The following is a 24039-nucleotide window of genomic DNA, read 5'->3' as shown; positions in this document are numbered from 1 at the left end:
GCCAGAGAGAGAGAAGAGAGAAAAAAGATAGAGTGAGAGGAGAGAGAGAGAGGCCGAGAAGGAGAGAGAACAAGAAGAGAGAGAAAGGGAGGGAGAAAGTGAGAGAGCGAGAAAGAGAGAGATAAAGATAGCGAGAGAAAGCGAGAGAAAGCGAGAGAGAGATAGAAAGAAAGAAAGAGAGAGAGAGACAAAGATAGCGAGAGAGAGAGAGAGAGAGAGAGAGAGAGAGAGAGAGAGAGAGAGAGAGAGAGAAGGAGAAAGAGAGAGAGAGAGAGAGAGAGAGAGAGAGAGAGAAATAAAGATAGCAAGAGAGAGAGAAGAGAAAGAAAGAAAGGTAAAGAAAGAGAGAGAGGAAGCTGAGAATCTACGTGAGAGTTGTTGGCCTACTGTTGATTTGTAAGTAAAGGTGAGGACGAGGTGGACCGACGTTGGTGGGACAGCGATGGCTGACCCCCTTCTTAGTTCTTACTCTCCACCCCAAATAATCTCATCCGCTCCCCCCCTGGATGGGCCCCCAGATAAGAAACAAGACAGCTGTGTAGGAAAGAGCCACAGTTTAGGCACAAAAGGAAATAGAGAGAGAGAGAGAGAGAGAGAGAGAGAGAGAGAGAGAGAGAGAGAGATGGCCATAGAGATAGAGATAGAGCAATAGATAGAGATAGAGCAAAGAGGCAGAGATAGAGATAGAGATATAGATGGAGAGGGAGAGATAGAGAGAGATATAAATAAAGAGAGAGAGAGATAGAGATATAGATGGAGATAGCGAGAGATATAGAGAGATATAAATTAAAGAGAGAGAGAGATAGAGATAGAGATGGAGATAGAGAGAGAGAAATAGAGAGATATAAATAAAGAGAGAGAGAGATAGAGATATAGATGGAGATAGAGAGACATGTAGAGCAATATAAATGAAGAGAAAGATAGAGATAGAGATATAGATGGAGATAGAGAGACATGTAGAGCAATATAAATGAAGAGAAAGATAGAGATAGAGATATAGATGGAGATAGAGAGACAGATAGAGAGATATAAATAGAAAGAGATAGAGATAGAGATATAGATGGATGTAGAGATAGATAGAAATAAAGAGAGAGAGAGAGAGATAAAGAGAGAGAGAGAGAGAGAGAGAGAGATATAGATGGAGATAGAGAGTGAGAGATAGAGCTAAAGAGAGATAGATAGAGATATAGATGGAGATAGAGCTAAAGAGAGAGAGATATAGATAGAGATATAGATGGAGATAGAGAGAGATAGAGAGATAAAGAAAAAAAGAGGAAGATAGAGATAGAGATAGAAAGTGGACTATCTACATCAACGTTGGCCTACAATGTAAAGAAAATTGAGGACCAGAGAGATCAATGGCGAAGGGGGGATGCTCAGCTAGCACTCTCTCAGGCCACACTAATCTCATCCACTCTGCCAGGTGTACATGTCTTATGGATATAATGGATCAGGATTGATCTCATGGACCACGATCATGATAATAATAAAAAATATCCGAGTGACAATCACAAAAAAATAAAGAAAATGATCAGTAGAGAGATGAAGGGGAATTGGTTGTGGAAGTAGTAATATGGTGCAGGAGATAGAGAGAGATACAAGGGATTGATAGGTAAATAAAATAAGTTACAGAGAGAGGGATGAGGAAGAATCCAAATGGGATAGTAGAGAGATGAAGGCGATCAAGGGAGAGAATAAAGAGTGATGATAAAAAACAGGGAGGACACAAACATGCAGGAGGGTAAAGGGGTAAGATGTGAGAAGATAAAAAAAAGCACAAGTCAGAAAGAGATTCTAGATCGTGAGGAAACAAAGGCAAGGAATCCTTGTCTATATTCATCCAAGTGGGCTGCAGATATTTTTGTTTTCATTAAGAGCTATCATTTTTTTGATCATGTTCTACTAAAATATGTCTGTTGATAGACATGCACAGAACCCAATTGACGCAATAGATCCTTTCTTGCAGCTTGTGTGGCCTGCTTGGGTCCCATGAATGGCAGACGTTGTGCGGCTTGCTCATTACTAATCTTTACTTTTTAACCTTCGGAATCTTCGGGATTTAAAATAAGGAGATTCACTAAGGCAACATCGGAGTTCACATATTTACCAACATGCATTATGATCATATATTTTTGTTAAATTTATAATATTTTGAAGAACCCAATCAATAAAAATAATTCCTGTCATTTGATTTATGTGTATTTAACTAAGCCACGCATATAAATATACCTTGAAATTTCAGTGTCACCTTAAGTTAACTAATTATAATAAGTGGTGTGAACTGATTAATTAGATAATTTTCAATCATTTTGTTATTGATTTATCAGATATTCCACTCTTTTAGAATAATCTATGAGTACTTAAGTCAGAGAAAAATGCAAGAACATGGGTGAAGAAATATCCGATGCCTTCAGAGGTCCCTGTCGGACATAATAATTTGGAAGAGGCTGATTTGGAGAACTTATTTGTATTTTTTGAAGCCTATGTTGTATGTCCAAGTACTATAGAACATCCATTCTTGCCATCATTACCAATTGTTACTCTGTAGACGACGATGATTGGAAAGTTCCTAAGATGTAGGCCGTTCACTTGGCTGCAGCTGTCACGGCTGGTGCCGAGCTTATTGTGCCAATACTAATACTTGGGTTGGATAGTGATAGGACCATTCAATATGACACGCAATTAACCTAATAAAAAATACACAAAGCCAACCAAAGGTGCATCAGTGTGTCCCATCCCAAGAATAGAGTTTCATATAACTCATATTTACTACCATATTTATGTGAATGGTCACACTATTTTACTTTTTTAATTTACACTATTTGACACATCTTCCAGTTGTCAGAATCTTATGTTGGCCAGTCCCTTCAAGCTACGTGGGTCAAGTGGCTGAATGGGCCATGATCTCACAGCAGTGATAGTAGGATAGTGTTATTAGACCCCAAGAGAGAGGCAGTCTTGGCATATCGTCCTGATAAACATTTTTTTTTGTAAGTAGCATAAAAAAATGGAATCTGTGTCAGCTTTTTTAGATAACTCCCATGATCCTTGCCATCTGACCAAAATAAGAAAAAAAGATGCAATATCCCTTATCTTTTGTATCCCCACCCACAAAAAATATTTATGTTTGGATATTCTTTAGTTACTCATCGTGTGAAACTTATGTTATCTTCCAAGGCACAATCTTGGTTACCATTGGAAGCGTATGCAAAGACCATTTTAGTTGGCATTAAGAAATTTAGTTTAATCCATTATTTCGTTCACAATATAAGCTTGAATTGAGAAAAAATTTCATTCTGTGGATATCAAATCAACCCTTTGATTTGATGTATTGATTATGTTGAATATTGGCATAACATAAACATTAATCCATTTATTAAATTTTGATACTCAGAGTAACCAAAAAATGAAATTGTCTTTTTTGGTTAGTCAAGGCCATTCTGCATAAATATTTAAGTTTAATATTTTTATATATTGTTCAGGTGAAAAGATGTGTGGGTGTGAAAAAGAGAATCAAACCAGACAGTTCAATAAGATTGGTGAAATGTCTTTTAATCACCAAAAATATTGAAATGTGAAAAAATAGAAGTGTAGGAAGCTTGGATTAATCTACAGTTACAAGTTTTTTTAATCTATTTCATAATGTAGAGTTGAGTTGGAATGACTACTTAAAGACAGATCCCACGTTCTTAGTGATTCCTCTTTGCAAGAGAGACCTTGATTCAAATTTTGTTTTATCCTTCCTCAGATAACTAATTTTATGAATGAGTGTGCTCAATGTACTTGTATGGATCTTAATATTCCATCAAGTATAAAATTTTGGTCTGTATCATTGTAAAATTATCACACTATCTGAAACATTCATAGGATGTCACAAATAAAATAATTATGGAAAGGGAATTTGTGCCCATGTGATGACATAATTATACGATCAAAACTCAAAACACACATCTAGTGGTCGCCCATCTGGTACGCGATATCTCGGGCAACCGATATCTGATATATAGACGAAATTGATATGATTACATATAGTGGATGTCAGATATCATATGGATACTGAGTAACCACCAGATATCAGCAGATAAAGGGATTGAGATCGTAAGGGCCAAGACATGGTGAATGCTGGTAATATATCGGATATCAAAATCATTACCAAAAGTTCATATCCGGAAATCAATATCCAGAAATCAGTTTAAAAATAAGAACTTGTTGCCCCATTTTAATAAAAAAGTAAAGTGAGAATGAGTAACAAATATTACGTTCAGTGCATTAAGTGTGAAATGATGTTGAGCCAAAACAGGCGTTTGGGTATTTGTAGAGTCTAACCTGTTTTGGGCCAGGACTGAAAAATTATTAACTCACAAAATTTCAATCATTATAACTCAAGAAAGTAATAATAAAATTCAGTAAAACCTACTAATTCTACTCACATGGATGACGATACCAGAAAATCTCATATTTCTTAATTAAACATATATATGATTCCAAGAAAAAATGATAACTAATTTTTTTTATTTATATGTTGGATATTGAAAAATCAATATCCGACATTGATATCTGATATCGTCATCCAACCTCCAAGATGAAGACGGATGTCAATATCATGGACGACAACAGTATCAGCTATCAATACCACAGCAACTGGTATCTGGAATTGATAGAGACAAAAATTTGATATTCCACTTCCGTTATTTGGTTTAGCATCCATCCCTATGTTGTCATCCAATATCAGGCTTGATAGGGTCAAACACTGTGCATATCATTCTTTCATTCCGCACTCTAGGAAAACACAGGCTTATAATCACATGACACATACCTCGTCTCTTTTAGAGTTTGAATTGACCCAGTTTATGATGTACCAACCAAATTGATTATATGGCCTTTCATAATCACACATTAATATGGGAATTAATGCTCTTGCTCCCATGATTATTCATTAAATTCATATCACGAACATGAGGTAAGCATCACTTATTGAGGAAACCTCTAACTAAATCAAATAACAATTTCAGTCCTAATTTTCATTATTTTTCATATTTATTTGTATTTTTACACCGTGCTCACTTGACATCATTGAAGTCAATTTATAAGATTGTCATATTTTTAAGGTTATTAAAGTGCCAGGACTCAAATGGATTTAATTAGAATTTATGGAGACAAATGGGAGAAAATTAGAAGCCATATACCCAGAGTGAAATTCATCCTACCCATATGTCACATAAGTAGACATGCTATGTTGGCGACGACGTCAAAGCACCATCTTCGGACACGCCGTCACCATCATCCGAGATGTCCTGCATCCTGACTCATCATCAACGTCGACTGGAGAACCGCCATGATGGCGACCACATCAACGCACCGGCAACGGACGCGCCTCCACTAACACATAAAATGTCCCGCGTCATGACACATCGCCAACGACAACTGCAGAACCACCCATAACGCGACAAGTCGACACGTCGCTTCGTCTTTGATGGTTATTTTATTTCTTATTTTCTCTTTCCTCCAAGGTCTATATTTAGGCCAATGTTGCAAGAAACACTTGGTGAATCATTTTTCAAGAATTGAAGTTTTCCTTCCTATTGAAGAATTTGCCTTAATTCTCCTCCGTTCCGATCCGTCACCGCCGCCGCTTGTCGCTGCCGCCACCCATGCAGGCCACCGCCGCCCGCGTCGGCCGTCACCTGCGCCCTTGGCTGCCACCCTATGCTCAGCTGCCCGCGCTCCGCGCCCTCAGCCACCCGCACCCTTGGTCGCCGCCCTACGCCCCGGCCGCCCGTGCCCGTGCCCTCGGCTGCCCACGCCCTTGGCAGTCGCCCTGCGCCCTGGCCGCCCGCACCCGCCGCGCCCTCGGCCGGCTGCACCCTTGGCAACGGCCCTGTGCCCGTCGCGCGCTCGGCCACCCATGCCCGCTGCGCCCTAGCTGCCCGCGCCTGCCGTGTGCCCGACTGCCCGCGCCCACCGCGTCCCGGCTGCCTGTGCCCGCCATGCCCCCGGCCACCCTCGCAGCCACTTGTCGCCACGCATACGGTTTAGGTTTCGGGGTGTTGCCTCGAACTCCGCAAGGGGGCAGCTCCCCCCTTGACCCCGCCAACTGACCATGCAGTTGGATCCGCGACACCCTGTCAAAGCACATGTCAATCGCCAGCGCCAATGATGTGTCAAGAATCTCTCGCATCGCCACAACGCACTACTCTAGTGCCGAGGTACTCTCTGCACTCTTTGGTGATCGTGTTCTTCATCCAGTATTCTTCGAGTGTTTATCCACTACCGTCGGATTTGATTTGGATTTTGAATCTTCAAGCGACTTGTTGAATAGGCCTTTGAATCTCCTAGCGATCGCCATCTGGATTTATTGAACGTGTTGCTTTGTTTTCACTACGGTGGTTGAAGACAGTACCCCCACCCTTGACGAGGAAAGGGGCTGCACCACCATTATTTTCATCAAATTTAAATTCTCAGACTCGATCATGTGATTTGTGGTCTGTTTTATCCTAGCCTTTCCCTAGTTGTCCTAGTACCCAGCTCCCATCGTCATCCTGCATCCTGCCTTCCCTAGTCATCCTGCATCATGCTGATTATTTCCCCCACAGAGGTTTTGGTTCCCTCAATGTCCATGACTATATTCACATTGTTAATAATAGTGCCTAATGAGGAGCACAAAATCTACACCATACTTTGATTTTTTAGGTATGGTTTCTTTGATCTAATGGCAGGAAAATTTGAAAAAGTATATTGAGATATAAGGAAGAATGAAGTTACATGTAAATAAGTGTGATATGCCTAATCCTATGGGAGGGGGATTAGATTTTACACAGTTGCATAAGGCTGAAACTGGGCAGTCCAGATGCAAAATAAGAACCTTCCACACAACCAACTACTGCAATATTTTTTGAATAAAACTACCACTACCAATATAAATATGAATTGACGAGAGAACCCCATCATTGGCAGTCTCAGCTGACAGTGATTTAAAGTTTTGGTTTTGGCATATGTATTTGAAAAAAAATGAACCGATATGTAAGACATAAAAGTATGGTCACAAATATCTAAAACAATCGAATTCAAAATCTAAAAAATCAAAGTAAAAAATAAGTCAAAATATTAATTAAAATAGTTAAACAATCATCTTTAGAATCCAAATATTAAATTTCCCATGGATTCACTAAAAAATAAAGATAGAACTGTACTTCTGTAAAAACATTATTTCAAAGTTATTTATATTTATATTTTTAATTATATTTGTATTTGCACCAATGATGGCCCATCTAGCATATCATCCCTTAAGGTAGATGAGATGAGGATGATTACCATCTACTTATACTTGCTCGTTGGTTTCTTAAAACATTGGTTTCTCATTTTTTTATTGCATGGACTAATCTTAACTCGTCGATTACCATCTACTTATACTTGTTCGCCTTCTATATCATCATTACCCTCAAGAATAATTCTTTTAGTCTGCCTCATTCGAACGACCTCCTTTCTTCAAGTGTGAAGTAGAAACTTATTAAAGCTCTTCAATCAGATCGAGGATGAGAATACTCAAGTACATATATTCTCAAAGTATGGAATGAACACGTGCATCGCATAAGATAAAAAAAAACTTGGTTACGTAAATTAATCCTACACACACTATTATTATGTTGTGGATTACCGTGAAGTTATACTTGTTTGCTTCGTACATTTGATCTAATTCCAACATCAGTGATTAAAATCAATATAAAGTGAGGTTTTCTTGATGTTTACTGATCTCTGACTTTGGTATAAACAAAAAAATATATGTGTATTTTCTTTTTGGAATCTCATGTGGGATATTATTAGCAACATTCTATATATATATATATACATACAAAGCATGGATATACATACAAAGCATGATAATAAAATTTCATAAATAAGTTAAACCGTCCGTCGTCCCGTTCATTTGGACGATATGTCGTCTCGTGTCCGGAAGTTCGTCCCGTCTCGTCGCGAACCCTACCGCGGCTGGAGAGAATCGATCGACGGGGGAGAAGAGATGAGATCGACAGAGATTCTTGGTAAGCGGCCTCGGATCGTCCTCTTCGGAGACTCCATCACCGAGCAATCGTTCAGCCCTGGCGGATGGGGTGCCTCTCTCGCCGAGGCTTATTCTCGCAAGGTCATTTCCCCCTCAGTTCTCGTTTTTTTTCTTGAGTTTAGGTTTTTTTCATTTTTTTCATCATCTTCTATAGTGGCATGGTTTTGTAGATTTTTTCAGTTTTTTTTAGATTTTTTTCTTATTTTGTTCGTTTTTCTCTGTTTTTTTTTCTGTTGGAGTTGCGCGTTTTGAAGTATTGTGAGGATTTAGTCCGCTAGAGCGTTTAGAGTAATATTCTTGAAATTTCTACTTATTTTTTAATTATCGGTGTATTTCCTATGTTTTAGTCTGCTAAAACGTTTGGAAGAATGTTCCTGAAGTATCTTTTTATTTTTTTAACGTTGCAGTATTTCTCGCAAGGTCATTTTTCTCTCCAGTCATCGTTTTCTTGATAGATGGTTAATTTCAGTTTGTCCTTTTTTCCATCATCTTCTCTCGGGCCATGCCTTGTAGAATGTATACATTTTTTCGAAGATTTTTTTATTATTCAGTTCGTTTTCCTATGTTTTTTTTCTGCTGGGGATGCGCATTCTGAGGCATTCTGCTGGAAATAGTCCGCTACAACATTTGGAAGACTGTTCTTGAAGTTTCTTGGTGTTTTTGTATTCTTGATTATTTGCTACTGAAACCCTTTTTCTCCTTTTCCTCCATCTATTTAGCAATTCTTCCTTGAAATTCTCGCAGTATCTTGCTAGAGGAATTTGGGACAGTTTTTCGGAGATGCTCCTTATAGTAACATTGATCTTCTCATAATAATTATGTTTCTTCATTCCTTTAAAATAAATAATTATGTTTCTTCAGGCTGATATAATCGTCAGAGGATATGGTGGATATAACACGAGATGGGCCATGTACCTTCTTGGCCATATCTTTCCTTCGGTAAGATTTAACTCATCGAATTAAGAAGGCTGCCAATTTTTTGTAGTTTCAGTCGTTATAATGGTCGCAAGTATGATTTGCACTCCTTAAATTCTTGTGATTGTACGGGTATTGTGAGCAAGTAAAGGTTTTCCACTCCCTAAGTATGTTTTGCCCTCCTTAACATGGGTTTATCTTTTGATTTTTTCAATGCACAGGATGATCCCCAACCCCCAGTTGCTGCCACCATTTTCTTTGGCGCAAATGATGCAGCTCTTTTGGAAAGACATAGTGAACGGCAGCATGTCCCTATTGAAGAGTACAAGGATAATCTCAGGCAGATTGTCCAGCACCTTAAGGTTAAATAAAAACCAGTACCCTCCCTCCATTTGGAAAGACCAAGTGGTTTATTCCCTGATTTTATGTTTTAAATAGATCCATGCATCCATATTTCCTCAGAATATGTCATTTGTATGAGGGTTCGTATAAATGTGCATTGTACAGGCTTTTTTATGCGACCGGATGATCATTTCTGTCGCTAATTAACAAATCTGATTCGTCCACTTATTAAAAAACCTGACTATGCTTACTCAATTTTTTCTACTTTCAGAATTTATCTCCGACCATGCTGGTTGTGCTTATCACTCCGCCTCCTGTAGACGAGGATGGAAGGATGAAATTTGCCCTGTTAGATTCCTTCCGTTATAATTTATCAATTTTTTAGGTACATTTATAATCGAAGATTAATGTTTTTGATGTAGGTCTAAGTATGGTGCAAAAGTCATGGAACTACCAGAGAGAACAAACAAAGTGACGGGGCTCTACGCTAAAGAATGCGTCAGTTTGGCATCCATTTTACGAGTTCCATGTGTAGATATATGGTCTCAGATGCAGTTTACGGATGGATGGCAAGAAAAATTCCTACGGTTAGTTTGATTACTCATAATTTGCATATTCATCTGTATACTTAGTGAGGCAACCAAGCCCCCTCTGTTTCTGGGACTTTACGTCTAGGCCCAACTCGGAAAATTCGTTCACCTTGGTTGGCCCAATTTACTCTAATCCGGGTGGAGGTCATTTGAAACCAGACTTTATGCTATTTTTTATTGGACTTTTCTCATTCTTTATTTGTCGTTGGTTTCACTATCCATATCCTTGACAGTGACGGCCTTCACCTCACAGAGGAGGGAAATGGAGCAGTATTTAGGGAGGTGGCGAGGGTTTTCAGAGAATCAGGACTTAGCGCTGACAGCATGCCATATGACTTCCCCCACCATTCAGTCATCTGCGGAGAAAAACCAGAGCAAACTTTCAAGTATGATGCTCAAAATTTTCCGTTTTATAATTGAGTTAAATTTTTGTTTTGTCTCTAATTTATGTCTCTTAGTTTTATTGATGTTATTGGGATGTGTGTGTGAACAAAGAGCGAGAGAGAGCAAGTGAGTGGATTTCTGTTAGGAGACATAAGAAGCTTTTCACACCTGTTGGTAGGTGCTTTGAATCTTAAAATTGATTTATGAAAAAAAATATATATTTTTTTGAATGCATGGATTTATGAATAATGGTACTCTTATATCTAGAACTGTGGAAAGCTGGGTCGAGTGTTTCTCTTAGCTCGATGTCGTCATCTGTGCGTATGTTACAAGTATTATTTATCTTTTGTGTTTTAGCTAACTCTGAAATTTGAGCTAATTTATAGTTGTGGTTCTCAACTCTGAACCTCTTTAAAAAATTCTAACATATGATACCTTCGCGACTAGCCATTTAACTTTCCATATATTTTATGGTTATGAAACTAGACAACTTTGAATTATCTTTTGTTCCATAATCGCAGATGTCAATCAACATGTTCCTTACACTGTGGAAAAAATTAATTTTCGAGGTCCATGAAAGTAATTGTGAAACTATTTAAGTTGTAACCAGCTCTGTTGTATTAACCACATGACTAGGAAACTAGACAAGTTCCTATAGACGATCAAGGATTGGTAGGGATTGGCATTTTCTTGGTAGAGTCTTTCTCTGAATATAATCATGTAAGGAAAAAGGAGATTCTTTGGCTAGTTGACATGTTCAAAACCAGATGTTTCATTCAAGATCTTTTTTTTCTTTTTACAATAGGATATTAGTCTTTGAATTCTAGCCGCCTGGATTCCCTCGCTTGCATCAAGGAATCTAGATTAATTCTAAAAAACCATGAGCAAATTGAAATAGAGGGATGGAAGCTCTCTTCTCCATTGAGATCTAAACTGGGGCAGCATAGAAAACAGATAAGAGGGAATCATTTTAGTTTATGAAATGAGAATCCTACTACCCTAACTAATGCATGGTGGCCCTAGACGTGGTGATGATGAACTCTACATTGTTCAACCATTATGTTTTTTTTATTTGTAACAAATCTGTTTTATTGATTTCAGATGGTCACATGTGGAGTCTAGTAAGGATGACGTGCGACCTTGCACTCGTCAGGATTTGACAAAATCACCTAGCAACCTTCAGGAGCGTCGGAGCAATGGGGAGGGCGTGGCACGTACACCGCGAACGCCGAGGTCAAAAATCTTGAAACACTTCACAAAAATTGGGCAAAGTAAGTATGCTTGTGAAGTCTGCCGCCGGCGCGATCCCACTGCTGAAGTTATCCTTACAAGGAGCAAAGACAGTAGCACTAACGTCTTTTGGAGACATCTTCACAGGGCCCATCGTAAACTTTACGATGAAATTAAGGGCACAGTCATGAGTCAATGCTCAATGGATAACTTTGGTAGCAATCCCTCAATGACCAAGGAGATGGGTGGTCAGATTGCCGACGTGGAGGTGGCCGAGCCAAGTCCTCAAGCTTCGCAAGACCAACCGGACGAGTAACACCCTACAACCCTGCCCACATTGCTCACCTGTAACAAAGTACCACAAAAACTTGATCTACTATTCACTCGTTTGTTTATTTTCTTTCTTTTTTCCGCAGTTTTTTGTAGTAACTGTTAAGAGTAGGCTTTATAAGAATCCATTATTGACTTGGAACTAGAAAGTAAATGATGACGTGGGTTCTTGTTTATTTACTATGTCGTTGATTTCTATTTTTGTCATTGCCTATACGATGCCATCATTGACTCTCTTATGTTCGATATGATCCCTGTTGTATCTAGGTCTATTGCTGTCATTTTAATCATTTTGTGCTCGTACCTCTGTTCAAATTGGACAGCCAAGAATATTGAAGTTGAAATTGAAGTGATGTCCAAAGCTCTCTCAGTACGATCCTGTTTCATGTGATTTTTAATACTTACTGCACCTCCAAGTGTTATGTTCCCTGGCAGATCGATCTCTTCCGTTCTGCCACTCCTTTTCCCCCTTCCCAAGTATGAAAAAACTAAATCAAGCTTCTTGGCATGGTCCACAGATCATTCCCTCTCACTCGTCTCCTCAGCAAACTACATTCTTGGCATGTACCTTGTTGACAACATTCTCATACAATGAATATTCCCACAGTCGTGAATCGGCATATTCTTCCATTTTGATCTTAGATTCTTTTCTTCATCTAATATACCTTCATTAGCAAGTGCCTCAGGAAGACTTGTGTAGAATTAGTGACATTTCTCCCCCATTGCATCATTCATGTCAAATGATTATGAGGCAACTGAATACATAGGAAGGTACATAGGCATTCATCCCCTGATGCAAAACAAAACACAATTGATCCCTCCATAAAGTTATTTGACTTAAATATTTGAAATGCTCGTGCGGTTCCTATTGTTCACTCTATTTCCCTTTCTTGCATGATCTTATCTCCTACGCAATCTCACCGTACATCACAAGTAGTGTTACACAAGCATCACTCTTGATTTGACGAAATGTAAAATAATTTTGCACAAGTGCCTTAGTGACTCCTAGAACATCATAGATGAAGAACATATTTGCGCAGAAGATTACTGACATCTTTAAAGTGTTACTTACGATGGATGATTCAAAATTGTAGAACATCTGTAGTCCATTAAGTGTAACTATGCATTGAGTGGATGCTGATTAGAAATTTTGCCAGTGACCAACAGAATGATGAAAGCATGTTGAAGATTGTGCTTACAGCACTCAACAAACTCAGTTTGGTAGTGATTTTTTTTATTGACATAGATTTACATATTTATTGGCTAGCCATTGCTCTGCATGATACTTCCAATGCATTTTTTTAACTTCCATAACATACTTTCTATGGGGGTGATTTTTTCTTTATTTGTAGGATTTCACCATTGGATGTGTAAAACTTTGTCAGAAAAAAATCTCCATCAAGGGATAACTGACATCAATTGCTCTATCTTTCTTATTCTTTATCCCAATCCCTATTACACACATTTAAAAGACTGGATTAGAGATGAATATTTATAAAGATGACCAAAAATATTCTTTTATGATATTTTGCAATGCCTTGGACTGGGGGATGTCCATGCCTTCTTGACTGTTATATTGTCACATTTACCAAATACTTTATCTAAGTCTGCTCAATATTGACGCATGTGATGCAGAAATGTATTAAAAAGGAGATGAGATGATGTAATATCAGGAAAGAGCAAATGTCTGTAAGAGTAGGATTGAGTGTATTCTGTACAAGGGGATAAAGAATTTTCCACCTATATACTATGTAGCTCAAAAACTTTTTTACATGAATGGTGCTTATGGGGAAAATTTTCATTCATCATGTAATCATATTATTGAGCTAATGAGTGCCTACTAATTAAAGTAGATGATGTAATATCAAAAGAGAGGGATCAATTACTGCAACAGTGAGGGGGAAATCCCTGTATGGTAATTTTATTGGGGTGTTGGTGATGAATAATGTAGGTTTCAATAGATTTGGAATCTATGTAAAGTAAGTATAGTTTTCTCTTGGGATTACTAATTAGTAAGATGATCAGTAGAACATATAAGAGATGGTGGGACTATAGATGGAAAGCGGTATGATAACGAAGGTGGTAATGCTTACTGATGATGGAAGGGAAAATGTGGAAGCATAGAAAGAGATATTTCACAGAGGTAGATGGTGGCAATAGTAATGTCAGTGATCACCAACTAATGAAGATATACCATTAAGAGATGTTAGTTGTGGAAACATCATTAAAGGTCGCAATATGGCAATGGAGGGACTTGGGAAGGTCTTGAATGTAGTGATCGACCATCCCAATACAGATATCATATTACGATATCGGGACGGATGCTGTACTAGATACCAAAAATCAAATTTTCAGTATCCGTTTTTTCCAATATCTGGATATCAGATAACGATATCGGATATCAATATCAAAACCTGTATTGCCCAGCGTCCCTTCGGCACATTCAAGTAGGGATTGTTCGTCCAATATCCGTCCGATATCCGATATCGGACATTCGATATCCGATATCCGGAAAAAAACAGGATGGTGTATGATATCGGATATCGGATATCATATCCGTCCGATAGGAGTATCCGGATATCGGATTTCGATATCCGGATATCAAAACCAGTATCTGGATATCAATATCCAGTATCAATCGAAAAAATCCATTTATCATCATTTTAGATAATTTATGCTAATATCGCCACACGTTTTTAACATTTACTCTACCTTGTTTAATATATAGAGCTCAAATTCTTGATTTCTTTCCATATGGGATTACAGGATTTGGAGTTTAACAGCCTATTGTCCCATATGGAAGAAAACAGAAATTTGGAGTTTTATATATTAAACAGGAAAGGATATATTTAAATTATTTAATGATATTTTAATAAATAATTACTACATTATTAGCCCCTAATATGCGTAATATATTTAATAAACATATATATATATATATAACATATTATTTACTCATTCAATAAATACAATTCCAAATTTTCTAATTTCTTCCATATGGGACAGAAGGATTCGGAGTTCAATGTTAAACTCTGAATCTTCTAATCCCATATGGAAGAAAAAAAAGTTTGGGCTGTATATATTAAACAAGCTACATGGTTAATTAGAAAACTCTTTGCTTACCCGTTGGCCCATGTAAATCTTCTCCAACTGATGAAATTTAATTATAATTTTATACAACCCCCCTAAGGCGGATATCAAAATCTGATATCCAACTCCGATATCCGATATCGTTATCCTCCTCGAAAGACGGAGGCGGATGATGACATCGAGACAGATACCGATATCGGATATCAGTACTTTAGCAACAGATATCCGATATCGTTATCTGATATCCAGATATCGAAATCCGATATCCAGTATCCTACATCCGTCTTCACCTATCGGACAGATATCGTCCCATATCTGATATCCGATATCAGACCGTCCTGTTTTTTTTGCATATTGTATATCAAATGTTCGATACCGGATATCAGACAGACAATCCCTACTTGAATGTGCTGAAGGGGCACTGGGCAATTTAATTCAACTTAGGGAAAAGATTTTAACCATCCACTTCGCAGCCCTCCCAGATATCAATCCATCCATTATCTAAGGCCTTGGCTGGGTAAAGTTTTGACCCAGTTTGAATTTTGTTTACACATCTTACAAACTTGTGCAATGATAGGCTGCTGAATGGCAGACCATGATCCGTACACCTTGGCTTGTTGTCACTGGGCTGCCAACTCTGCCACAATCAGCGCAGCCGGGAGGTTGTTTTCTCTGCATTGCTTACTCCGCCACTAACGCTACCATTTGGCTGCCGGTGAGAGTGTTGACTCCACCATTGTCGCCCCTCCCTAAACCTGTGATTCTTATTATTCAAGTAATATGCAGGAACTCCCTATCAGCTGCCTAAACCTGTGGGAGGGGCAGTTTCAGTCAATGGGCGGTATGAATTCCACCTTCAATCTTAACTGGCCGTCGTCCAAAGGGAGTTTGGTGATAAAAAAGTTGTCCATTTGGGGCAAATTTGTGCTTTCAACCCATGGATCAGAAATGGGGTCAAAATCACAAAGAATAATTAAATAATGTCTATACCCAAAAACAAATGTATGTTTTCGTAATGAAGCCACTGAAGGCTTTCCACAAATGGAGATTTGGCCGTAGAAGAATCGAACTGTATTTGAGGAACATGGGGATACTAAAAAGTAATACGAGAGGCACAAAGACCAACTAATAGTATCAATCGAATTCTTGAATTTGGAATGATGGATGATGGAAAAAAAGCAATTAACAACCAGGTGAGAACTCAACTCTTCGTTTCATCATTCACTGTCTAGTTCTAAGTCAGGTTGGGTCCTCAAGAGCCTACCTTTGATAGATACAACCAAAAAAATGCAAAAAAGAGAAAGTTAATAGACAATAAATTGTCAATACTAGATAAAGTCTTTCTGGTGCATTGTTACAGGCGAGCAACGTGGGCAGGGCAGTGTGATAGTTACTCCTCAGAGTGGTTTTCTGAATCTTGAGGATTTGGCTGGGCCTCCTCCACGGGTGCAATCAAACCCCCCATCAGCTTGGTTGACGAGGCCTTGTTGAACAAGTCAGCCAATGGGCTTTGAATCTTAACTACGCCCCTAATGTCATCATGAAGTTTACGATGTACCCTCTGAAGATGTCTCCAAAAGACGTTGGTGCTGTTGTCTTTGCTCCTTGTGAGGATAACTTCGGCAGATGGATTATGATTTCGGCAGACCTCGCAAACATACTTGCTTCGCCCGATATTTGTGAAGTGTTTCAAGATTTTTGACCTTGGGGTTCGCTGAGTACTTCCAGCGTCATCCCCATTGCTCGGAATTGCTTGAAGGATACCAGATAATTCACTCAAGTTCTGACCAGCACAAGAAGGCGTGTTATCCAGACGAGACTCCACACTTGTCCACCTGACATCAACAAAATATAGTTATTAAAACAGAAAAAGCAAAATTAAACAAATTAAACAAATAGAGGAATGATTGTGTCATTCTCTGTCATCGCCACGTCTAGGTCCCACCTTTTATTGGTTTAGGTTTGAAGCCCCTCATTTTGTCCCTCTAGTTTTTGTTCAAAACTACCCCAATTGACATCTACTGAGATCATTGGGCTTAATGGGCCTCTATACTGGATTTATCCATTGTAAGGAAAAAGAAAATACAAGCCCAGTGATGTTTTTTGGCCTATCAAGCCCAATATCCTCACTTACAAAAGATCAAATGGAGTGGAGGAACGTCCGTCCCTCTATTCGCTCTGCATTGCAGAGAATTAGTTTAAGTTTCGAGAGCAGAGCTTAACTAAATATTTTCTAAAAAGTGGGAAAATCTCTAAATATTTAAAACAAAATTCATTAGAAATAAAGCAATTAAATATAAAATGGTTAAATAAATGTTTATGAACTTAAAAAATAATTAGAAATATATACGTAGATAGGTAGATGGATAAATAGGTAGGTAGGCTAGCGGGTAGGCAGGTACCTGCTCTCAATAGGAGTGGCGGGGGGCAGTGACGACAGCGGCAGCGTGGAATGAAGGCGACCGCTGAGAATAGAAAGTCAAGAGAGGGAGGGAAAATTCAACGTTAGAAATGATGAAATTTTGCACTAAACAAATGATGCAGTACAATTTTTTCCACCCCATGCTGGTTTTTCCCTCTTCGAGATGCACCTAGTCTTACCTCTTATATTGGACTCAATGAGGCAAATCACTTGACTTTGAATACCTCAACTCGCCAACCCATTTATTTACATAATTATATTTAGAGAATGACACCACAAAGAAAAAATGTTTCCCTCCTAATATTTGATTCTCAATAGCAACTCATCTGGTTCCTAATCATCTGGCCAACCAAATAGAACTGGTTACATAATTATAAGTTTCATGTATCTTGTAATATTAGTTTTCCCAATATGTAAATAACATTTTGATTGAGGTACAAGAGTCACAAGTATAAATTAGAAAAAAATTCAGAATTAGCTAAAACTAACAAAGACATAAAGAAACACAAAAATTAAAATAATAATTATAACAAAAGCACAGTAGATGGCATTACCCTATGAGATATTCTCATCCCAGATATCCACAATACTAGATATTAGAGTACAGTTACACACAACTTCGTTAAGATTCAAAAGAAAGACAGAAGCGGAAATTTTTTTTCGTCACCTACCCTCCTTTGGCCACTGAGGGGTCGACAAGAAATCCACTCTCTCGTGCTCTCTCTCTTTTTTCTATGTTAACACGTGCATGGCCTAATCATCTAAAAAAACTTAATGCAGTTAAACTAATAGATAGATATTATGAGACATCATCGAGATGAAACCAAAACTTTAATGCAATTACAAAACCGAGAGGTTCAAGCATAATACTTGAAAGTTTGCTCCGGCTTTTCCCCACAGATGAGTGAATGGTGGGGGAAGTCATAAGACATGCTGTCAGGGCAAAGTCCTGCTTCTCTGAACACTCTTGCCACTTCCCTGAATACAGCTGCATTTCCTTCCTCGGTGAGATGAAGACCGTCACTGCCAAGGTTTCAGAGAGGAACCAATGACATAAAAAGAATGAGAAAAGCCCCCAAAAAATATATCATCAAGTTTGGTTTAAAATGACCTAAAGTCTGAAAACCCAAATTCGAGTAAATTGGGCCAACCAAGTTAAAAGAATTTTCTGGGTTCGGTCGATGGAAAGAGCCAGAAATAGAGTAGGTTTGGTTGCTCCATTAAGTATCCAGACTGACGATTCTTCTAGTGGCTTGCAAAAGGAAGGAGAGAGAGGCGAAGACAAGATGAAAACAAGAAAAATATATTCAAAAGCATAATAACAAGTACATTTCGTAATCCCTTTTATAGGGTAATAACTAGCCGTTATTACTTATCTGATTTGATATTTCAAATCGGGTAATGGGCCATATGGACCCGATAATGATAATTAGGCTTTTATTTTAAGCCTGATAGCTAATACACTGTTATTGGGCTTTATTATGCCCGTACATTCAACACAGACGAATCATGCAAGTCAGGAGCGATCAAACTAACCGCAGGTATTTATCTTCCCATCCATCCGTCAGCTGCATCTGAGACCATAAATCTATGCATGGAACTCGCAGAATGGATGCCAAACTGACGCACTCTTTAGCATAAAGGCCTGTCACTTTGTTTGTTCTCTCTGGTAGTTCCATGACTTTTGCACCATACTTAGACCTACAACCAGAAAATATTGATCATAGTTATAAGTGCACCTAAATACAGTTGCTTAATATGTATTCTAATGAACCAAACCGGGCAAATTTCATCCTTCCATCCTCATCTACAGGTGGCGGAGTGATAAGCACAACCCGCATGGACGGAGACAAATTCTGCAAGTAGAAAAAGGTTCAATAAATATTCATATCCAAGTCCAAGCTGGTTTTAATTAAGTGGAATAACCAGATTTTTAAAATTTGTTGCAGAAATGGTCATCCCGACAACATAGAGAAACATATGCATTGCCCATTCGTTCAAAACATAGGAATGCTTTTAAAAAGGATGTTTTCAAAAGAAAGCTCAATGCATGGATATATTTCAATAGGAAACTGGCGGATGAGCCACTCATTTTCTCGAATGGAAGATACAGGTCTTTAATTTAACCTTAAGATACTGGACAATCAGCCTGAGATTATCCTTGTACTCTTCAAGAGGCACATGCTGCCGTTCACTGTGTCTTTCCAGAAGAGCTGCATCATTTGCGCCAAAAAAAATTGTTGCAGCAACTGGGGGTTGCTTATCGTCCTGTGAGTTCAAAAATCACCATACTCGGACTATTATTAAATGATTTAAAGGAGTGCAAAACATCACTGCGATTAATTTCATAGGTAATCTTTTCTTCATCATATATCTCTTATTAGGTCAACGCCCAATCAAAAACTTCACCAATGGGAAAGGAAAACAGTCTAGAAAAGTAAAACATCATCACTCTTGTACAATTGAAGTGATTCCTGAGGAGCAGTGAATCTCTCTTAAATTAAATCGTGGCAGTAAGAGCGACGGAACAACCGGTAAGAATATTTAGCGAAATGAAGGAAACAAATTAAAATTACATATAAAAATGGATTAGTTTCAGTCACACTCGATTTATTAGTAATCGGTTCAAAATCCCGACCACTCATAAGAGTACTGAATTCAAAAGACGCGCTCCTGTTAAACCAATTATTGACTTTCAAAAAATTCTAAAAAATCAAAGCAAAAAATAAATTTTTGCATTTAACTAAAGCAAACAGAAAAAAATTGACAGCCTTATCAATTCAATGAATTAAATCTTACTGAAGGAAACACATGGCCCAGAAGGTACTTGGCCCATCTCGTATTATATCCACCATATCCTCTAATGATTATATCAGCCTGAAGAAACAAGAAGAAAAATACACTATGTCAGTTAACGGGTAGAATGTATTTCCAAAAAATTCTAAAAAAAAACTACCTCAAAATCCACCAAAAAAAGGAATTAATTCTCTCGGATCTTTCAAAAATTAAAAGCAGTTTTCTCGGATTCCGGGCTTGATTTATATAAAAATGAAGAAAGAAGGAGAGCAACACTCCAGTGAAAGATACTGAACAACAGTCTTCCACATATTCTAGGCCGCTACATCTGCACGAGATTTGAGAATGCGCATCCCCATAATAAAACAGCTGAGAACAAACTAAAGAAGAAACAAAAAGAAAAATAAACTATGGCAGTTAACAGGAGGAAGAGTGTATTTCTAAGTTTTCTGACAGAAACTACCACGAAATCCACCAAAAACTGCAAGTAATTCTCTCGGTCCGTTAATAAATTAACGGATACTGGGTTTGAAATCGTTAAAAAAATGAAATTAAAAACAGAGCAACATTCCAGTATCAGATTCTGAACAACATTTTTCCACATCTTTTCACGAGATTTCAAAATGCGCATCCCGAGATTAAAAACAGCAGAAAACGAAAAAAAAGAAACACATACCCGAACATATACAAGAAAGATTAACAAAAACAGACCTTTCATTGACAGACGCTTAAAAAATCCAGCAACAAGAACTGAGTTTTGACATCAAGTAACCCTAAAGTGAAAAAGAACCGCAGAATCCAAAGAAAACGATGAAAAACCCAAAATTTTCAGAAAAAATCAAAGAAATTGGGTTTGTAAGACCTTGCGGGAATAAGAATCGGCAAGAGAAGCCCCCCATCCCCCGGGCCTGAACGATTGCTCTGTGATGGAGTCTCCGAAGAGGACGATCCGAGGCCGCCTTCCTTGAATCTCCGGCGATCCCATCTCTCCGATCGCTTCGATTCTTCCAAACTAGGGTTTCGCGGACGGACGTGACGGAACGAACTTCCCCGCCACCGGACGAATTCTCTAACATTCGTCCTCCTCGTCTCGTCCCGCAGCCCATTATAAAAGTTAATTTTCAACTAATTTCCGCTAATCACACGTCCTGTCATCCGTCTCGTCTTACTGTTTTGGGGGAAACGGAACGGGGATGCAAACTCTGCGACGGATGGGTCGGTGAAAGGCCGTTCCGTCACGCTCCGTTGGAGGACTCGTCTCGTTCCGTCCCGTTCCGTTTCTGGGCAAGGAGTTAAACAGAACGGATGAGAGGACGGACGGAGGGACGGTTGTAAAACAGAGGTAGAAACTAGAAAGAGAGAGAGAGATGGAGGACATAGAGCCAGACAGAGAGAGAGAATGAGAAAGAGAAAGAAAGAGAAAGAAAGAGAGAGAGAAAGAGAGAGAGAGAGACAGAATGAGAGAGATGATAGAGATGATAGAGAGTTAGAGAGAGATAGACAGAATGAGAGAGAGGATAGAGAGTTAGAGAGAGATAGACAGAATGAGAGAGATGATAGAAAGTTAGGGAGAGATAGGCAGAATGAGAGAGATGATAGAAAGTTAGGGAGAGATAGACAGAATGAGAGAGATGATAGAAAGTTAGGGAGAGATAGACAGAATGAGAGAGAGGATAGAGAGTTAGGGAGAGATAGACAATGAGAGAGAGGATAGAGAGTTAGGGAGAGATAGACAGAATGAGAGAGATGATAGAGAGTTAGAGAGAGAGAGAGACAGAATGAGAGAGCTGATAGAGAATTAGAGAGAGAGAGACAGAATGAGAGAGAGGATGGAGAGTTAGGGAGAGATGGAATGAGAGAGAGTTAGGGAGAGATAGATAGAATGAGATAGGATGGAGAGACAATGAGACAGAGGATAGAGATGAGAGAGATGAGAGATAGGATAGAGAGTTAGGGAGAGAGAGAGAGAGACAGAATGAGAGATAGGATTGAGAGACAGAATGAGAGAGAGGATAGAGAGTTAGGGAGAGATAGACAGAATGAGAGATATGATCGAGAGTTAGGGAGAGATTGATAAAATGAGATAGGATAGAGAGACAATGAGAGAGAGGATTTAGAGTTAAGGAGAGAGAGAGAGAGATGAGATGAAAGATAGGATAGAGAGTTAGGGAGAGAGAGAGAGACAAAATGAGAGATAGGATAGAGAGTTAAGGAGATGAGAGATAATATTTTTTCTCTCATTCTAGTTAGGGAGATGAGAGATAATGGAGAGATAATAGTTAGGGAGATGAGAGATGAGAGATAGGATAGAGTGTTAGGGAAATGAGATAATAAGAGAGAATATATAATATCCTAGTAGAGATTTGCGTGATTAAATGAGAGATAGGATAGGATAGAGAGTTAGGGAGATAGGATAGAGATAGGATAGAATGACAAAATGACAGATAGGATAGAGAGTAAGGGAGAGAGAGACAGAATGAGAGATAGGATGGAGAGATATAATGAGAGAGAGGATATAGAGTTAGGGAGAGAGAGAGACAGAATGAGAGAGAGGATAGAGAGCTAGGGAGAGAGAGAGAAGATAGAATTACAGAGAGACAGACAGAACGAGAGGATGATAAAGAGATAGAGAGAGTGTGAGAGAGGATAGAGAGAGTGAAATGAAATAGAGAATTAGAGATGATAATATATTCACATATTTTTATTGTCACCTAATGTAATCACATAGTCATGGTCATCGAATTCTTAGTGGTCATCATCGGCCTCATCATTGTCTGTTTGACATCCATTGATGGCAATGATTACATCTATAAGGGGGGTGATAAATGGTTAAATTGGCATCACCCTCAAAACCTAATAAATAAACCAAATCTCTAATAGGATAGTTCTCATTTTTTGTGGTTCATTGGACTTTAACTGTTTGGCAATTTTAATTCTATTTTCTCCTTTGGGTTTCTAAACTTTAATCGCGCAAATGTACCAATGAGAATAGGAAACAATATAGTATTTAAAATTACAATGTAGAATAATCATAAATAATAGGGCCACCCATTTAAACAGTTATAGGATGATTTATTTTTTGTATTTACACCTCCCCAGTTGTGATTGATATTGATTCACTAATTCCTGAGGTGTTGGTGAATTGTCCTAGAAGTTGGGACATTATTCAATAGGTTAGCGATCAGGTTTGCACCAAAACATTCTAAGCTCCTCCAATAGAATGAAGACATAATTTTAGTGAATAAAAAGCATTCATCAATGCTTATTAGCAATTTTGATACCCAAGAATTAGTGAGGAATTCCCTACTCTTTCTTGGCTCGAGCATTTTATCATACAATCCTTGTAACAAGACTAAATGTCAATATCATGTTGTCAACATTGATCAAAATAATAACATACATGCATGAGTCTCATTTTGAATCACCACAGGGCTCATCTTGTAGTGTGTGAAATGATAAGCTAAACTTGACAATCCATGCTTTAGGACTTTATTAAGAGTGATGAAATTATATGGCCCATAATCCGGTCGCACATTCTATATCTTATTCAATGTTCTTTAATACAAGTGGCATTAACTATAACTAACGTAAGATATCTGTTGAACTAAGAGGGGGTGAATTAGTTCCACTTCCTTTTTTTATATGAATTCCTTGTTTAACTCTTTCGTACTTCACTCAAAGGACAATAAATTTTTTATCCTACTTCGGGGCACTAATGTGCCCTTACTGCAGCCGCGCCTCACCCGAGGAGTCGCCCTGACTACACTAATCACTTTGGAAAATGCAAAGTGAGAAAAACTGTTCACGATGTACAATTGCTCGCACTGATCTCGAGTAATCACACACTAAAACACTTGCTCAGTGCCGACGTCTCCCTTGAC

The 24039-nt window shown here is 38.4% G+C and overlaps 2 protein-coding genes across 2 annotated transcripts; one reads left to right on the top strand and one right to left on the bottom strand.

Annotated features, from left to right (window-relative positions):
- The first annotated feature begins 7911 nt into the window (after positions 1–7911).
- Positions 7912–12026, top strand: LOC144700743 (GDSL esterase/lipase At5g62930-like). Its single transcript, XM_078572236.1, has 7 exons — positions 7912–8140; positions 8921–8998; positions 9196–9336; positions 9588–9664; positions 9739–9903; positions 10140–10292; positions 11392–12026. The coding sequence occupies exons 1-7, from the start codon at positions 7934–7936 to the stop codon at positions 11834–11836; spliced, it is 1266 nt and encodes a 421-aa protein (XP_078428362.1). The 5' UTR covers positions 7912–7933; the 3' UTR covers positions 11837–12026.
- A 4222-nt stretch (positions 12027–16248) lies between these two features.
- LOC144700742 (GDSL esterase/lipase At5g62930-like) lies at positions 16249–21234 on the bottom strand. Its single transcript, XM_078572235.1, has 8 exons — positions 21021–21234; positions 20162–20239; positions 19490–19630; positions 19142–19218; positions 18899–19063; positions 18233–18385; positions 17343–17405; positions 16249–16775 (listed from the first exon to the last, which is right to left on the bottom strand). The coding sequence occupies exons 1-8, from the start codon at positions 21141–21143 to the stop codon at positions 16331–16333; spliced, it is 1245 nt and encodes a 414-aa protein (XP_078428361.1). The 5' UTR covers positions 21144–21234; the 3' UTR covers positions 16249–16330.
- Positions 21235–24039: the final 2805 nt, after the last annotated feature.

The sequence above is a fragment of the Wolffia australiana genome, chromosome 3, assembly GCF_029677425.1.
Source record: "Wolffia australiana isolate 7733 chromosome 3, ASM2967742v1".
Lineage (NCBI taxonomy): Eukaryota > Viridiplantae > Streptophyta > Magnoliopsida > Alismatales > Araceae > Wolffia > Wolffia australiana.
This window is presented reverse-complemented; position numbering and strand designations above follow the sequence as displayed.

Coding starts and splice junctions, on each gene's coding strand:
- LOC144700743 (XM_078572236.1), top strand. CDS start 7,934: ATGTCGTCTCGTGTCCGGAAGTTCGTCCCGTCTCGTCGCGAACCCTAC. Junction 8,141..8,920: donor CCGAGGCTTATTCTCGCAAG/GTCATTTCCCCC, acceptor ATGTTTCTTCAG/GCTGATATAATCGTCAGAGG. Junction 9,337..9,587: donor AGATTGTCCAGCACCTTAAG/GTTAAATAAAAA, acceptor TTCTACTTTCAG/AATTTATCTCCGACCATGCT.
- LOC144700742 (XM_078572235.1), bottom strand. CDS start 21,143: ATGGGATCGCCGGAGATTCAAGGAAGGCGGCCTCGGATCGTCCTCTTC. Junction 20,240..21,020: donor CCGATTCTTATTCCCGCAAG/GTCTTACAAACC, acceptor TTGTTTCTTCAG/GCTGATATAATCATTAGAGG. Junction 19,064..19,141: donor GGAAGGATGAAATTTGCCCG/GTTTGGTTCATT, acceptor TTCTGGTTGTAG/GTCTAAGTATGGTGCAAAAG.